Genomic DNA, 18,539 nt, shown 5'->3' on the forward strand with positions numbered 1-18,539 from the left:
ATTAATCAATTATTTCTTTCTTATTCCTATTTCTTATCACTTTTTTATTATTATTATTATTATTATTATTTAATTATTATCATCATATATATATTTAAAGTATAATAAAAATAAAAAGAGATAAACCATGGTTAATAATGTTAAACTTCAAAATAAGAAGGGATTGGGAAAGTCAAGGGTAAATCAAAATAAATACCTTGAGAATAAGAAGAAGGAAACCAAAGAGTATAAGAAACAACAAAAGACTGCAGAGGGTCAACAGAATAGTATATTTGCGAACCAACAAGATAGTGGTAGTAATAATAAGAATAAGGTTAGTGGTGAAAAGAAGAAAAAGGTCGCTGCCATCAAGATCAAAGATAAACTCACTGAAAGTTCAACCGGTTGGAAAGTAGATTCATCTTTCTTTGATAGAAACATTACCGGTGGCAGTAGCAACACTTCCAATAACACCTACGATGACGACGAGAATCGTGATCTTTTCAACTCTATCAATGAAGATACCTACGATAGCGATATCTTCTCTGGATTACATCAAGTTAATGATAATGATGATGATGATGTTTTCGATGAAGACGACGATTTAGATTTGGATTTGGAATATAATCAAGATGCCATTGAAGATGATGATGATGATTTAGGAGATGATAATGATTATGAAGGAATAGATATGGAACAAACAGACGATAATAGCAGCAGCAGCAGTGGTAGTTCAATGACAAAGACAGAGCAGAGAAAACAAAAGAAATTGGATCAACAAAACAAGGCAGAGAAGAAGTTGGAAACTAGTTTCCCATCGATCGAAATTGTCAACAATAAAGATGGATCGGTATCTTTTGGTGGCGAGGAAGACGACGATGAATCCGGAAAGAAAAAGAAGAAGAAAATCAGTGGCGGTGGTTTCCAATCGATGGAACTTCACAAGACGTTGTTCAAGGCGATCGTTCGTAAGGGATTCAAAGTACCAACACCCATTCAGAGAAAGACGATTCCTCTCATTTTGGCGGGTAGTGACGTCGTCGCTATGGCGAGAACAGGTTCCGGTAAGACCGCTGCCTTCGTAGTGCCAATGATTCAGAAACTAGGTGAACACTCTATCAAGGTTGGTGCAAGAGCAATCATTCTCTCGCCAACACGTGAGCTTGCAATTCAAACATACAAAGTAGTCAAAGATTTCACCTATGGATCGAACCTACGTTCCTGTCTCGTAGTTGGTGGTGATTCAATGGAAGATCAATTCGCAGAGTTAGCAAGAAATCCAGATATGTAAGTTTTTGTTGTTATTTGTAAATATATAGCTAGTTAGTTAGTTTGTTTGTTAACTAATATGATATCAATAATGTTTATAAAGTATTGTTGCAACACCAGGTCGTCTTGTACATCATCTTCAAGAGGTTGGAATGGGTCTATCGACAGTACAATACATAGTGTTTGACGAAGCAGATCGTTTGTTTGAAATGGGTTTCCAACAACAGTTGAATGACATCGTATCAAAGCTTAGCGATAACAGACAGACTCTTTTGTTCTCTGCCACCTTACCTTCGATGTTGGTCGACTTTGTTCGTGCCGGTCTAACCAATCCAATTCTAGTAAGATTAGATAGTGAAACAAAGATCTCTGAGAATTTAGCTGTATGTATAATATAATATAATCAATATACTACTATTTTATATATAAACTAATTTGTTGTTGTTTTGTTAGTTATCATTTTATACGATTAGACATGATGAGAAGTTGGCAGTATTATTATATTTATTGAAAGAGGTTATCGAGGATAAACAACCAACCATTATTTTCACAGCTACCAAGTATCATGTCGAGTATCTACAGATATTCTTGAAGCAAGCAAAGATTGATTCAACTATTATTCACGGTTATTTGGATCCAGTTGCAAGAAAGATCAATCTTGCCAAGTTCAGATCGAACAACGTCAGTGTTATGATCGTAACTGATATTGCTGCTCGTGGTATCGATATTCCATTGCTCGACAATGTTATCAACTTTGATTTCCCACCAAAAGAAAAGATCTTTGTTCACAGAGTTGGTAGAGTTGCAAGAGCCGGTAGAAAAGGTACTGCCTATTCGCTAGTTTCACCAGATGAAGTAAGTAGCTATATATTTAACTTTCTATACGCTTTTCCTATCGAATCACTAATCAAACTAATATTAATATCAACTCATTATAGATACCATATATGATTGATTTACATCTTTATCTTGCAAGAAAGATAATAAATAAAGCTGAACCAGCTCAACTTGAAGATACATCGATTTCACTATATGGTAACATTCCACAACATATCATCGATAGAGAGAATGAATTTGTAAAGATACAAAAAGCTGAATGTGTTGAACTTGTATGTATTATTAACATATAGATAGATTTATAGTTATATTGTGATTAACTAATATCATCAATTTCTATTCTATTGTTTTTTTTGTTATGTTATTAAATAGGCATCTTTAAATAATACTATTAATAATGCTTATAAGAAGTTTGTAAGAACAAGACCAGGTGCTTCTCATGAATCTAATAACAGAGCAAAGGAGTTGAATAAGTCGTATATTCATCCAAGTCTGCTTGGTAGATTGGATCAGAGTGAAATGGACAGAAATGCGTTCGTTCAATCGTTGAAAGCATTCCGTCCACCACAGACCGTCTTTGAATTGGAGATGAAGAGATCGAAAGAGTCTAGCAGTGCTGCCATCATGTACGAGAAGAGAAAACTACACAGTGAAGTCATCGATAGGCAAGCAAAGCGAGCAGAAGCAAAGAGAATAGAAGAAGAAGAACAAGCAACTGAAAATTCAAATAATAATAATGATGATATTATAACAACTACAACAACTACAAAACCAAATCAAGATGATGTTGAAGACGACGATGATGATCAAGTAGATGACGATGAAAGCTATCTAAATGAAATCGATGGAAATAATATGACTAGAGATGACATTGTTAAGGGTGTACTCTCACGTTTGAATGCCAATAAGAAGAGAGCAACGAGCGATGGTTATAATATAGAGATTACACAAGGTGATGAAGATGCAGCATCCAACGACGGTAACGAGAAGAAGAAGAGAAAGACAAGATCATCCGGTAGAGATGAATCGTTCTTTATCTCATCGACACCATCGAACTACTATGAAGAGAAGGCACTCAGCGTAACTTCACATTTGTCGCGTGACGACGAGTTGAATTTGAATCCCGACGACCAGAAACACGCAAAGAACGCCAAGTCAATGAAGTGGGACAAGAAGAAGGGTAAATTCGTTGGTGTTCAAAGAGACGAAGGCAAGAAGAACAAGAATCTCGTTAGAAATGAAGCTGGTGTGCTCGTTGACGTAAGCAAGTCCAAGAAGAACGTCTACGAAGACTGGAAGAAGAAGACTCGTTCTAGAATTCAACATACCGGAGAGGATGAGAACGAACGTCTCCAACCAAACTCCAAGCAATCGGTGCCAATGAAATGGAGAGGAAAGAAGGGTGCTCAAGAGAAACAACAAAAAGAAAAGAGTGGTGGTTGGGTTGGAAAGAAGGTTGCACGTTCCGAGATCAAGGACAAACATGTCATTCAGAAACAACGTCAAGAGAAAGAAAGAAAGATGAAAGTAAACAAGACAAACGCTCCACCAAAGAAAAAAGGTGGAAAAGGTGGCAAAGGTGGAAGGAAATAAATAAAAATAATAAAAAATATATCAAAATTTTCAGTTTTACATGTAAAACAATGGTACAAAAATAATAAAATTTATAATAAAATAATATTATTCATATCTTTATTTGAATATCCATCTCCATATTCATTCATATTAAATAAAAATGAGAAAATTGGAAACTCTTTATAAGTTAGAGTTGAGTTTAGGAATAAATCATTTGTTTTTTTTTAATTAATTTCTTTTTTTATTTTTTATTTTCTGTCACATTTAAAATTCCAAAAAGTAAAGTAGTCTTTTTGTTTAATCAGAAATGGACAGACAAAAATTGGGTTCAAAATTTTTTTTTATATCAGCATAGAGTCATTCAGTTACCGTCATTAAGACCCTTTGCTCCTTACAAAAAAGAATCATTGAAAAAAAACGAAAACACCCATCAGATTTTGAAATTTTTAATTTCAATTTTTATGGGAGAAAGTCTTTATTTAGTTTTAAATAATATATACAAGAATTTTTAATTGATTTAGAAATACATATTCATTATTTGTTTTTTTTTTTTAGAATGTTCTGGAAACTAGTACCTGAGCATCGGCCGGTGTGGTGTAATTGAAACCAAAAGGTGTCCAAAGGAGCTCGACCTTGGAAAGTACTCTGTCAGCTGGAACGTTCTCTGAGAACAACATCAAACTATTACCGTCCATTGGGTCAGCATATTCGGCATTTGGTTGTCCAGTTGGTGAGAACCAACTTCTTACACCTCTTTGAAGTAATTTGGTAAGGGTAAAACCGTCGGTATAGGTTACTCTGACTATTGTAATTAAATAATAATAATAATATTTTTGTTAATATTAATTAGAATCCGGATAAATAATTTTTCTAATTTCTGATATTTACATGTGAAATCACATCCACTTGAGTGACAGAACCATGGAAGAGCACCAGTGTTTGGTTTGATAAGTTTAAGATTTTCTGGTATGGTTGGGTCAAGTCTGAATAACAAGTTTCCTTTGTATTTCAATGGATCGTAGACTTGAGTGCATTCTTTACAGACAGAGGTTGGTGCGTTGTTCCAGTGGATGAAAATGGTGTAGACATCGACATCTCTCACTACGGGCAAGTCAGAGTACATATCCATACCTTTTGATCCATTGGTGACTATATATGGTACATATTTATTATCGATAGAGTCCCAACGAATATATGAATCGGTATCTTTGACATAGATGATACGACCACCAGAATAACTGTGATTTCCGTCGGCCTTGAGTGTAGTAGTTCCCTCCATATACATTTGTTGTCTACCCATATCGAAATCTGGGAACAAGGTGTATGGATAACCTTTCGATTGATCACCTGAACCACCCTGCATTGGATCTTGTCTAATACAACAACCATTAGCAACAACATGACTTGAATTACAATTTTTGTATGAACCTGAACTGGTTGGAATACAAGTGGAAAGGAATTCTTGGTGATCGAAATCGAATCCCCAAACTGAACCATTCAAACTACCTTGCGCATATGGGAAAGTACCTGCAGTGTATGCTTCTCCACTATGTGGTAGACCTATCAAATAATTATGAAAAGAAAAAAATAACAAATTAGAAAAATTGAATAAAAAATAAAAACCAAGTATAATAGTTACCCCAAGCATGACCCATCTCATGGATAAATATTCCTGTATAACTATAGTCACCAGTTCCACGCGAACCTCCACCCAAACCACCTCCTGGACCAGTGTAAAAACCATTAGTGTTCAAACCAATGAGTGGTGCATAAATTAAATTGTTTGTTTGACCTCCGTCTCCGTTGGCACCTTGGAATCCAGACAAGAATCCCAAGACAGCACCCATAAGTACAAATCCAGATCTAATTTGGTTGGTACCCTTGACAAGATATGCTTGTCCACCATCACCAGCACCAAGAGAAACAGTTTTCCATTTTACAATACCTGCTGGATGATTGTAAACATCGAGAACTGAAACTGGCCAAGTTTGGTAGATAGCTTTAATTTTACTTTCTGGTGGCATTGTGGTTACATTATATGGAATAGACGAATCGTTGGCACCAAACAAATAGAATGGTAACAATGGAAGACGCATAACAGAGTTCATTCCGACAACTGGGAATACTGGATCGGTTGAGTCGAAACCATGACCACCAGCAACAACCTTCATTCCAGGTACAATGTATTGTGGTAAAACTTGTACACTGAAGGTGTTGTTGGCGTAGATAGTACCGTTTGACTCGGTGGGTGGAAGCATGTCTGGTTGTTCAAGAGGCAGAACCGTGGCCAATTCAAACTCTGTTTCGTTTCCTACACTTCCTGGAACAGTTGGAACCCAAATTTGGAGTTTAATTTCCTCGCCAACTACATCTTGGTCAAATTTGATCAAGATCATAGTCTGACGTTGTCCGGTGAGATGGTATGAAACATTTCCACCGTTTGGTGTAGTCCAATTAAGACCTTGGGGTGGTAAAACATGAGTTTGAACAAAATGTATTTGATTGATAGTTAATGTTTGCGTATCGGATTTCTTTGGTAAAAGAATCGATGTTGGTAAAACAATTGCCAGAATTACCAGTACTGTTACAACAACGGTTGGTATAATAATTATTTTATTTGTATACCAAACCATTTTTTAATATATTTTTTTTTATATAAATATATAAATTAAATTATTTACAGTGAAATTTAAATACAAATATTTATTTTATATCTTGTTTAATAAAATAATGAGAATGTAAGCCAAAAAATATTTATATTCTCTCCTTTTTGTAAATTTAGGCAATTGTAATATCGATGTTGCTTTGGTTTCCACAAGTATTTATAATATTGGTGTGGGTTGTCGTGATGTAGATATTCAAAAACTTCAAGAAATGGGAAAAAAAAAAGGGGATAACAACATTGTTGTTGGGGTCATTTTGCACTAATGTTTTACAATTTTTTGATCACAAAGCCAGTATAATTTTTTTTTGGATACGCAAAATAATAAACTAAACCCATATATCACACCAGATATTTTCAATTCTGTATGGGTGGGTTTGTACAAGGCTCTTGTTTTACAACTCGTATAATGAATCTATTTTTGTCTTAAAAAGATCTGGTTTTACCTTGGTAATAAATCACAATTGATCACGAACGTGAAACGACTGGTAGATTTTTTTTTTTATTATGAACAGCAGATAGTAAACCAAATCATTGTATTTTATTTATCCTTTTTTTTTTTTTTGATTTATTTTTATTATCATTGATTATTAGCATTATTTTATCTATTGAGATTGTTTCTTTTTTCTTTCTTTCTTTACTTTTGTAGTGGTGGAGGTGGTTGTTGGAGGAGGTGGAGTTAGTTGTGTCAGTGACAACTGACTATCAAAAAGAGGAGCGGTAGCGGGGGTCGAGCCTATCAGGGGACTGTTGTTGGTTGAAAAACTTTGATTGTATACAATTTGTGAGTTGCTATTGTTGGAGATGATTGATGGATTACTGTTTGCCCTTTGTAAAAGTGGATGAGTTGGGGTAGTTGATTGCTGTGTTTGTTGTTGTTGTTGTTGAACATATTGATTTTGTTGTGGAGACGATTGGTTATAAAAATATTGATTGACCAAATCATTGTTATAAATTGGTTTGCCACCCATCATCTGTTGATACTGGAGTTGTTGCTGTAACATTTGTTGCTGTTGCTGTTGTTGCTGATAGTGAAGTTGTTGGTGTAGTTGGTAGTTATTGGTGATGTTATCAGTTAGCATTCGATCGTGTGTGCGTTTTGGTGAGTTTGGAGAAACTGGTGAAATCGGAGATGCAGTTGTGACAACTGGCGACGATGAAGTGGATGATGCATTGTTGTTGTTGTTGCTGTTGTTGGTGAAACCTGAATTCTCGTAGCTCGATGTCATGGACAATGGATTCTTGTCGGTCATGAAATGCGAATGGTCAGAGAGTTCGAGGAAGCCAGAACCACCTGGTGAGAGTGGTGCTTCGCAGTGCAGATCTGGCGACATATCGATGGAACCAGAGAGCGACAACGGTGCGAAAGGAGGCGAAGCTGGTGTTACATTCTGATTTGAAAGATTGGGTGAGAACAATGCACTGAGATTATTGGAACTACTGGTGAGTGAACTATCAGAGTTGGAATTGGATTTGGCAATGGAATGTCCGGTGGCCTGTGGGGGAATTGGCATCACAACGTTATTTGGATTCGGTAACATCATCATACGGAAGAGGAAGAAGTTGATCAATTTCTTTTGGAATGCAGATTCCGTGATTGGAGTATCGTATTCTGGCAAGCGATAGAAATTGTTACTGTCGTTGGACAACTCGGAGAATGATGAGGAAAAGTCGCGTTTGGCTGATTCGTCCATCGACTGAATGATGGCTTGAAGTGTATTGATGTTGTCTTGAATCGATGGTCGACTTTCTGAGTTGTCAACGGAAAACTCTGTTGGAACCAGTGTGTCTCTGAGCTTCTTGGCAAACTCTTGATTCAAAAAGAAACTTGGTAGTCCGCCTTGTGGAATACTGTTGGATGAAGAGGAAATCGATGGTTGAGGTGGTGAGAGTGCATCGGTTGAATCTTGTAGTTCAAACTTGGAGAGTGAAGAAGTAACCAGAGAGGTGGTGGATCGATTCAGACTGGGTGAGCCAGGTGTCAACAATGGTGAGTTGAATGGATTGGGTGAGCCAAAACTGCTGGACAATGAGAGACCAGAAAGTGTTGGTGTTAACATTGAGTGTGAAGGCGACTTGGATTGCAATTTCGGACTGGAACTAGGTGATTGGGTATCTTTGATGACGAGGCGAAGCTTCTTCTTCTTTCCTCTAGCACCACCGGTGGCTGGTGCTGTTGGCATTGACTCACTGCCCACCGACGATGACAAACCGGAATCCTCCAGGTTGTCCATCGGGAAAACCATGGTACCGCCGTCAACAGACGATTCTGAAGAGGAAAGAGGATTGGATTCCTGTTTGACTTGGGGAAGCATTCCACTCTCTGAACGATCAAACATCGATGGAGTGATACTGTCGGATGAAGAAGTACATTGTTTCTTTAGAATTGGGAAACTATTTGACTTTTTGTAGCCTCTTAACGATGGACTTGTTCCAGTTTCACTTGTATTTCCATTTACCAACTCCGATAGATTTTCAATTGATTGATTCTTTGTTTGTTTCTTCCTTGGTTTAGCAGCTAATAGAAAAAGATTGCAATAAATTAATAAAAATGAAAATTAGTACTTCCTTTGCTTGGAAGAGAGTATTTAAACTTACGTTTTTTTGTTGATGGTGATGAAGCCATTGGCGGCATGCCGCCACTTCCGCTGATAGATTGGCCGAAATTCTCAAGAAATGGACTGACCGAGTTTGAAGTCAAACTTGTTGGAATTGCTGGCATGGTTGAGAGTGGATGTGTGGGAATGTTGGAACCACTCTGGTTATTACTGTTTGAATCCATTGGGTCACCACCAGACGAAGACAACGACGATGAAAGATTGAATGCACTATTACTGCTGCTGTTGATGTTGTTGGTAACTAAAGGCACCGAAGCCAAAGTTGGAGCATTGTTGGAAGGTATATTTACAGCGAACGGTGTTTGATAATAAATTGGATTGGAGCTTGTTGTGGTGTTTGTATTGTTATTGTTGTTGTTGTTAAGATTTGACTGTACAAGTGCTGGTGAAGATGGAGTTGAATTACTACCGATATTATTATTATTATTTGAGATGGATTGTGATGATGCATTCAGCAGGAATCCACTTGGAGTGGATGGTGGCTGAATGTCGCCAGAGCTCTGTAGAGGTTGTTGTTGTTGAAGACGATTATTGTTTCCAAATGTTGCATTGATCGCGGCGTCCACCGATGATATAATTGGTGACTGTTGTTTACTGTGGATCATTAAATTTGAGGGTGATTGAGGTGGTGAATTAAGATGAATAAATGCATTGCTGTTATTATTACTATTTTGAATTTGTGATTGTTGTTGTTTTAATAAATCAATTTGGTTAGTTGATTGATCCGATAAGAAACCTAAATGTTCATCATTAGGCTTTGATTCCTTTTGAAACTATTATTAATATTTCCAATTTTAGTATTAATTAATAAAAATTATTTGAATGTGTTTGATGTAAACTTACAAGTTGTTCATCATATGTTACATTGGTGTTCATTGTTGGTGTGGTGGAGGCAGAAGAGGCGTTGAAATTATTTAAGTGTGATAATTGAAAGAGTACATTATTGTTGTTATTGTTATTGCTATTGTTATTGTTATTGCTCAATCCCACATAATATTGTTGTTGTTGAATACTTGGATGATAATTGGGGTATGGGTGATGATTAAAAATTGGTTGGTGTGGTTGTTGTTGTTGAATTAGTCCATTATAATGTGGTTGTTGCGGTTGTTGTGGTTGTTGTTGTTGATTTTGATGTTGATTTTGATGTTGATTTTGTTGTTGTAGATTTTGCATATACATTGCAGTGGCCCCACTATTATTGTTATTACCAGTGTTATCCGTCAAACCAACTCCATTGTTGCCACTGACATCGGAAACCATTGAAATTGAAGATGTATTTGGATTATCTACAAATAATGAATGCTCATTCTCGTCGTACATTCCATAATAGAGTGACTTGTTGTTTAAAAAGTTACCACCATCATACATTTCCATGATGGCAATTTTAATAGTTTTTTTTTTTTGTGATACTTAAAAAAAAAAACTACCTACTATTATTTATTATTATTTAAGATTCTAAATTTTTAGGTATTTATTTACTTGATTTTATTTGCTGTTTTTTTATTTACTGTTTAATTATTTGCTGATTGGTGGGAGGTTATAGTATACAAAAAAAAAAAAAAAAAAGTTGCAAAACAAAAAAACTAGTAAAAAAAAAAAAGGGCAAGTGTGTTAAATGTAGGAACTATTTACTATTTATGATAAAGAGGACCTGAAATTTGCGAGAAAAAAATAAAAATAAAATAAAGATTAATTTTAAATAAAAAATAATTAAAATTTTAAAATATTGGAATAAAAATATAAAAATTATATAATTTTAGATTATTTGTTTGTTTGGTTGGTTGTTTTTGATGATTTGATTATTTAGAGTTTTAAATGACAAGCCAGCAACAAAACTCGGTGTTGGAGATGATGACCATTTAAGTATTCAAAAGAATTGTGCTATTTAATGTTATTTTTACTGTACTATCTGTTACTACTATTATCTATTGTTATGCTACTTTTACTACTTGTTTTATTGCTAATACTGTCTGTTACTGTTTGATTTATTATTATCAATCTTTTCAAATTAATTAATTTTAGATTTGATTGATGATCAATTTAAAATTTGATTGGATGGTGTTGATTGAGGTTTGAAAAAAAGATCTCTCACCTTTTGGTGTACAAAAATTGTAACGGTAAAATAAAAAAATAAAAAAGAAAAAACAAGAAAATTGAACCAAGTTGTAGAATGGTAATTCTAACTATGAACAATAATAAATATAAGTGAGATAGAAATGGATAGTAGAATTATGAAATATGATAATGGTCAAACAATACAATAGTTATTGGTGGTTGGTTGGTTTGGTTAGGTGAGGGTTCGTCGAACAAACGTGATTGCTATTGATGTGGTGTTGGTGGTGTGGTGACAGTAATGATGATGCTGTTGTTGCGGATGATGTACTGAGATAAAACCAACTAACTGTTTTATTGTTACGTTACTCTACTCTATACTAATACTATGTTATTAAATTGTTCTTTACTGTTATTATTATTATTCAAACTGTAGTTGTGTGAATAAAAAGTATGGATAGATTTGGAGATGGAGATGAGAATATTTAAATCACACTCAAGAGAAACAAGAGGCAAGTGAAAAAAAAAAAAAAAAACAAAAGAATAAAAAAATTCTACAACAAACAACACAACAACAATATAAGTATAATCTAAAGCAAAGGATGCCAGCCGAAGAAAGACAAACAAAACACAAAACACAAAAATAAATTCTAAAAAGTGAGAGAGAGTTGAGAGACAGACAAATTTGTGTAATTAGAGGTAAAATCGACAAGGGTAATTTAAGGGGCTTTTAACCTATATTGCTACTCAACTTGAGTGGTCCATCTATTTGCATGCACCTTTTGCTAGGTTGTAAAAAAAAAAAAAAAAAAAACCAAAAACAATTGTTTTGTTTTTTTTATGCTGGGTGATAAATTTGAAATTAATTAAAAACTTGACACTCAGCGAGGAACCCATGGTATCGATTTTTTTTGATTTTTATCAAAAAGTTCCAAAAAAAACCAAAATTCTGCAAAAAAAAAAAAAAACAATAACCTCCTCCACGCACATTTGATCAAAATTTCTATCAAAAGTGGAAACAAGGTTTTGCATCAAAAAAAAAAAACAAAAATTGTGAGTGCAAAGCACCACTTTTTTCGAAAGATGAATTTTTTTTTTTCTGTGGTGTGTAGCTGGATAAAAGCAAAGTGTGGGTGTGTTAACGGATTTTTAAGTTTTGTGTGAAGTAAGAGGTGGCAAGCCGTCAATTGGAGGCAAGTCAAAACCAAAATTATTTCATCATATTAATATACTAAATGTGGACTTATCATTGATCACAATGCCCAACAATTTCAATCAAATTAAAATTTAAATTATGTTTGTTTGAGAGGGTTGTGTGTGTGTCAGTGTGAGGTTTTGATGGAAATTACTTGGTTACCCCCTATCTATTTCCATCAATAATAATTATTCCTCACATTAAGCTACACCAAAATCAATCAAAACAAACTTTCAACACCTCATTATGAACTATCAATAAATTGTATTTTTTGAATTGTTTTTTTTTGCTCCTTTAAAATTTTTAAAATGATAAATAGCACTTGTCAGTTGAGCATCATTTTTCAAAAATAACCAAACCAAGTAGTAAATCGATGGATCAACTACTCAACGAACAACAACAATACTACAATAAGCGTAGTTGGTAAGTGTTGTTTGAATCAGTTAGATGAATTTTTCACTTTTTGTTGATCACCAACAACCTCATTTACTTGTTTTTTGTTTTTTTCTTATTTAATAATTAATTGTTAGATGTTGTGATCTATCACCAACCCCGTTCCCCTTTTAAAAAAACAAAAACAAAACAAAAATTCATCATTAATTATCCCACCGAAATCGACATATAAATTAAATAATGAACTCATAGTGCATAAATGGAAATGGTGTTATTAACAAGAATGATATGAATCGTGATGAAGAGGTGATTATTTTTAAAACATCAATCAGAAATTAAAACACACAACACCAATGCTCTTTGCAAATTAAACAAATTTAATTTCAAGATGTCGCCAAACTCCACAAAGTTTAAAAGCTATCTTTACCAACCAATCATAGTCATTATAAATCACATCATAGTATCTTCAAACAATCACAAAAAAAAAAAAAAGAAAACAAAAAGTTCTAATAAACTTATTCACTGTGATTTGGGTTGTGGAGGTCACTGACCAAGCTTGTATTACAAGTAAATTGTTGGTGTTATCTCATTTTCTTTTTTGTAAAGAATCATTGTCAGAATAATATAACTCTGTTGTTTTTTGTTTTTTTGTCATTGTTACTAATACTATAATAGGGAATACGATAAATGGTGGAATCGTGTTGATGAATTTCATCAAAGCGAGTATCTAGATAATGAGTTTCATCAAAATAAAAAGCCAATTTTTGAGTTTATGAAATCCCTTACTGTTGGAGTTGCCAGACCAACAAACAACGAACAGAAAATCAATGTATTAGAGTTGGCACCAGGTAAGATGAAGAAATCAATACGCAGTCGGAAGGATCAGTAAAATACGACAATCATGATTATAATTCCTGATCTGCTTTTGCAAGCACCTTACAAATTAATTACTAAAACTTACAAATTAAATTTAAAACCCATTTAGGCACTGGAAATTTCACACAGTTTTTTTTGAATCAACCCAACCATTTCAAGATCCAATGTGAAGAGGGTTCGCCCGACATGATAGATGTTTTGAAGCACAAGTATGGTGACCTCATTAGCGTTATGGGCGCAGACTTTAAGATCAACCAAACCAACTTGTTGTCTGATCAGTTCCAACCAGCTGAGAATAGCTATGACATCGTGTTCCTTGGATTCTTCATCAGCCATATCCCACCAGAACTGTTCAACCTATTCTTTAGCAAAGTGTTCAAGTGTTTGAGGCCACACGGTAAAATAGTATTTGCAGACTCTTACTATCCAACCCGCTACAAGACGAGAGCACACGAGAACACTATTTATAGAGTCGAATATAAACCAGAGACCCAAACTGATTATTCAAGTAATTACAAAAAAAATAATCTAAATATAACCAATGAGAAGATATAATTATATTAATTTAATTTCAATCTTATAATAGTTGAAAGACAGTTGACAAATGGAGATAAATACAGAATCGTTAAAATTGGATTCTCTACCGAAGATATCATCTCTATTTTGAATTCTGTTGGATTCATTATGGAAAAGGGTGACACTTGTGCAGTTAACTCAACTTTTATCTATGGTAGTTTCTCTAAACCTATCGAACAATAGAAAGATTACCTATTTGAATATTTTAATAAAATTAATAAAAGAATATCTATTAGTTTTTAGTATAAATATATGATTTACAATCTTTTTTGTTTTTGAAGTTCTTCAAACAATCAGTTGACACACTAATTAATAAAATAAGAGACTTAACTTTAATTAAATTAAATAATATAAACAAAGAATTTTATTTTTTTTTGAAACATTGGAATGTTTGATCTAAAGTTGGTAGTGAAGGTGGTGGTGATTGTGGAGAGTTGATTGATATAATGTATAGATACTTTAATTCAAGTTGGCAACCAAAGTATTGAAACGGGATTGCGGATGACTATATTGATAGCTATGACTGAATAGCTCGGTCTCTTTTTTGATTTGTGGGGTGGGAAGTGTAAAATTGTTTTGGTTCATATGTTGTTGGTTGCTCTGTGAATCAAATGAGACATTGTTGGATGAGTGAATAAATGATTGGTGTTGTAATTGTTGTTGAGTTTGTTGGTGATGTTGTTGTTGTTGATTGGCAATGGTACTTGAAGTAGCAAGTAAGAGAGTTGCATCGTCAGAATGTGGATAGTTATTGCTATTATTATGCGATGATGACAATGGTAAGTTGGAATGAATCAAACAGAAATGTCTTTGGTAGTTTTGCTTTAACTCTTCCAATTGCTGTGGAGTCATGTGTGCGCTATGGTCGGCAATCTTTCTGACAACGGCCAATGACTTGTCGTCGGCATAGACAGAGATAACGATTCTCGATTGACATCCACACTTCTTGGAGACTGACTTCTTACGGCTGTTTGGTGTCTCTTTGGTTGGACTGGCACCGTCCTCCTCGGACTTTTTCTTTGGCAATCCGGCACGCGAACAAACATACTTTTGTGTCCACAGCAACTCACGCTTGGTCTTGCGAACACCGTTTCTTGGCTTCTCGTATTCGGCCTTGAGATTGAGTGTCTTACGGTCGGCATGAGCACCGATGACCTTTCCACCGGATTTAATGTAAGTGACACCACTGATCTTACCTTCGGTTTCCATCCACTCGTCGAAATACTCCAAGGGGACATTGAACTCTTCGCACTCCAGGGTGGCTGGAGTCTGTCCTGAGAGAGGTAATGTCTTGGCATCAGAGGGTGACGATGGCTTAACATGTTTGGATGCAAGACAACTGCAGACTGGTGCACTTGATTGAGGAGTTGATTGCATCGAACTGTTAAGAGCTGCATTAGTAGAGAAGGATAGTGCAGTGTGGTCGAACGATGGAGTGGAACTGGCAGTTGGTGTGGCTGGCAACGAAGCACTGGCAGTCAAGAGTAATGGTAATGAAATTGGGTGATGACTTGGCGACGATGGTGCACTGAAGTGATGTGGATGGTTGTGATGATTGTTATTATTGTTATTGTAGGATTGTTGATGTTGATGATTATGTTGTTGTTGTTGTTGATGAATATAGCTGGACATCTCTGGTGAGATACTTCTTATTGAGGAGGATGGAGTGTGGTGAGCACTGTTGCTGTTGCTGCTGTGATGGTGTGGGGTGGCAGGGGCAGAGGAAGACGAGGCAACCGATTCACTACTACGCGGAGCAAAGTTAAAGGAAGAAAGAGAGCTTGATCTCTCTAACTCGAAAGAATGTGGAGTGGTTGGTAAGGAGCTAGTCTCGTTGTGGTTGATTGAGGACTTTTGCTTCTTGCTGAGCATTTCCATTTGCTGTTGGTGAAGGTAGGCTGCGACAGTCAGGTGACTAAAATCGTAGACCGATGATTGTTGTGGGATAGACTTCAAAGGTGTCTTTCTCTTTATATCACGTTCGTAATCCTCGTGGGAACTCAATATGCAATAGGAAGGTGGAGCTTGTTGTTGCTGTTGTTGTTGTTGCTGATGTTGATGTTGGTGTTGGTGTTGGAGATAGGAGTTTGGTGACAAAACAGGTGATGAGTTTGGTGTAGTGTAATGTGATTGAAGAGCTGGTTGTTGTTGTTGTTGTTGATGATGTTGATGATGATGTTGTTGCTGATGCTGTTGTTGTTGTTGTTGTTGTTGAGCAGCAGTAGTTTGTTGTTGATGATGAGAGTATGCATGGTTGTTATGATTGTTGTTATTTACATTTGAAGATGAGGATGATGATGGACCATTATTATGGTGAATGTTGTTTGTGTTGGAGTTGCTTGAACAGTGATCTGGTGATGATGGGACTGAAGAATGGTTATTATTTACACCCTCCCAGAACTGATTCTTATTCATAGACAAATGAATGTCTTGTGTTTGTGGAGCTTGGAATTGCGATGCAGACCAATTGTGTTGTGCTGCATACGATGAATTATTCAAATTTATATTTTGATTGAGCAATGATGGGAAGTTAGGCAACAGGATATGTTGTCTTGGTTCATTTAACTGTTAAAATAATTTTAAAAGTTAATAAATGAATGAATGAATGAATGAATGAATGAATGAATAAACATTGATTGATTGATTGATTGATTATTACTTACTTTATCAACTGGAAGAGAAGAGTTATCATTCCAATATTGATAAGGAGACATGACGAGCTTGCTTAATCCCTTTGGATGCATCAGTTCGATTTGGTTGTCCTTGAGTGAACCGGACGACGAAGTCGATGAACCGTTGGCTTGTTGCTGGGGCGGCAACTTTCCATTGATGTTGACTTGAGTGCTGACTGGATTGTTAGTATCTACAGGACCCATTGTGTTTTGTTTGGTTATTGTTATTTTTGTTGAAATAAATTCGTTTGCTTTTGAATTGCAACTTGCGTGATGTTGATGTTGTTGTTGTTTGTTGATGTTGTTTTAATTAAGAAAATAATAATAAAAATTATTGAAAAATGTTAAAATTTTTAAATAATATTATTAAGCCTTAATATTGGTTGGTTTGTTGGTTGGTTGTTTTTAATATTTGCGCAAATGTATGTTTTGTCTGATGATTATTATTGTTATTATTATTATTATTTTAATTACTAATAAATAGTTTATATATTTTAATTTTTTTTTTTTGTCTTTTTTTTTTAGATGTTTGCAGGTGCCTTGATGTTAACGATAGACAATCTCTTTTTTAAGATTATTTATTGATAAAGTTAACAGTTAAGTAGAAGTTTGTTAATGCTTTTTTTTTAGTTTGTTTTTTTTTTGTATGTTTTTTTTTTAAGTTTTTAGTTTTTTAGTTTGATTGATATTAGATAGGATAGATATGATAAATTGATATTATAATTATAGTAATTGTAATGGTAGTAATTAGATAGATATTGTTTTTAATAAATAGTATATGTTATTGATTTGATTTGATTGATTGATTGATGCTTTGGACAAGTGGTTTGAGGTGGTGTGATGATGAGAATAGAGAGCTAGCAATGAAATTTGACTAACTCTTTGAATCAAGATAAAAGTACACACAATCGAAATTGGTTGTGTGTTGAATCAATAAGTATACAGGTTGTTTGAAAGAGTTATGATTGCAATGACTACTTTACTTTATAGGTAAGTAACACTACAAAGTATTAATAATAATAAATTCTATAGAACTATTAAATTATTATTACTACTTGATACCACTCCTAAAACAAACTGGTTTGTGTACTTTTTTTGTGTTTTTAGTTGGTTGGTTTTAAATTATTTTGAAAAAAGCAATTTTTTTTTTTTTGATGAATTTTAAAACTGATTGTCAGATTAAAAAAGGGTTGTTGGTTTTGTGTTACAACAAATTTAAATGAAATGTGTAAATTTGTTTTTTGAAAATAAATAAATAAGATATATAAATAAAATACTAAAACTAAGTTTGTTATTCAGTACTTTTTGAAATATATAATAAATATAAAATATATAAATAGAAATAGAAAAAAAAAACAATAAAAAAAGAACAGCTATGGTCTTAATTAATTAAATTAATTTCTATCTATTTATAAATACTACTTCTATAATAATTAAAAATATATATATAAATAAAAAAGAAAAAAAGAATAAAAAAAAATTATTAGTAAATTTTTATTTTTTTCAAAATTTATTTTTTTATTAAATATAAAGATCAGATAATATTAAAAGATATATTAATTATTATTATATATAGTAATAAAAAGTAGTAGTAGGAAGAGATAGATACATCATCAGCAAAGTTCAAAGTCGAGTGTTGCAAATTTTTGATTGTTTAAAGTATAGTTTGCGTAAAAAAAAAAAAGAAGGTGTTGAAAAAAAAAAAAGTTTTTGGTTTTTGTTTTTGAGAAAAATAGAGGGGAGCGAATTAACATGAAAAGTAGCCTGAAAGCTTGATATGAAGGGGTGTGTGACAAAAAAAGATTGCTCCTGGGCTTAAAGAGGTGACTTTGTGG

The 18,539-nt window shown here is 34.1% G+C and overlaps 5 protein-coding genes across 5 annotated transcripts; 2 read left to right on the forward strand and 3 right to left on the reverse strand.

The window, feature by feature from the left end:
• Window positions 1-127: 127 nt before the first annotated feature.
• helA (DEAD/DEAH box helicase) lies at window positions 128-3,678 on the forward strand (the record flags this gene model as incomplete). The annotated part of the gene is made up of 5 exons (XM_020574973.1): window positions 128-1,266; window positions 1,352-1,631; window positions 1,702-2,103; window positions 2,187-2,357; window positions 2,458-3,678. The coding sequence occupies 5 exons, from the start codon at window positions 128-130 to the stop codon at window positions 3,676-3,678; spliced, it is 3,213 nt and encodes a 1,070-aa protein (XP_020435387.1).
• A 343-nt stretch (window positions 3,679-4,021) lies between these two features.
• On the reverse strand, window positions 4,022-6,293 carry PPL_04061 (uncharacterized protein; the record flags this gene model as incomplete). The annotated part of the gene is made up of 4 exons (XM_020574974.1): window positions 4,022-4,050; window positions 4,268-4,462; window positions 4,549-5,220; window positions 5,300-6,293. 4 exons carry the CDS (start codon window positions 6,291-6,293, stop codon window positions 4,022-4,024), a joined length of 1,890 nt encoding a protein of 629 aa, XP_020435388.1.
• Window positions 6,294-6,927: 634 nt separating this feature from the next.
• PPL_04062 (proteophosphoglycan) lies at window positions 6,928-10,308 on the reverse strand (the record flags this gene model as incomplete). The annotated part of the gene is made up of 3 exons (XM_020574975.1): window positions 6,928-8,840; window positions 8,921-9,713; window positions 9,784-10,308. The coding sequence occupies 3 exons, from the start codon at window positions 10,306-10,308 to the stop codon at window positions 6,928-6,930; spliced, it is 3,231 nt and encodes a 1,076-aa protein (XP_020435389.1).
• Window positions 10,309-11,156: 848 nt separating this feature from the next.
• Window positions 11,157-14,215, forward strand: PPL_04063 (uncharacterized protein; the record flags this gene model as incomplete). Its single annotated transcript, XM_020574976.1, has 6 exons — window positions 11,157-11,203; window positions 11,651-11,681; window positions 12,507-12,610; window positions 13,256-13,428; window positions 13,872-13,964; window positions 14,043-14,215. 6 exons carry the CDS (start codon window positions 11,157-11,159, stop codon window positions 14,213-14,215), a joined length of 621 nt encoding a protein of 206 aa, XP_020435390.1.
• A 276-nt stretch (window positions 14,216-14,491) lies between these two features.
• On the reverse strand, window positions 14,492-16,908 carry PPL_04064 (uncharacterized protein; the record flags this gene model as incomplete). The annotated part of the gene is made up of 2 exons (XM_020574977.1): window positions 14,492-16,597; window positions 16,696-16,908. 2 exons carry the CDS (start codon window positions 16,906-16,908, stop codon window positions 14,492-14,494), a joined length of 2,319 nt encoding a protein of 772 aa, XP_020435391.1.
• Window positions 16,909-18,539: the final 1,631 nt, after the last annotated feature.

The sequence above is a fragment of the Heterostelium album genome (assembly GCF_000004825.1).
Source record: "Heterostelium album PN500 unplaced genomic scaffold PPL_contig8, whole genome shotgun sequence".
NCBI lineage: Eukaryota > Evosea > Eumycetozoa > Acytosteliales > Acytosteliaceae > Heterostelium > Heterostelium album.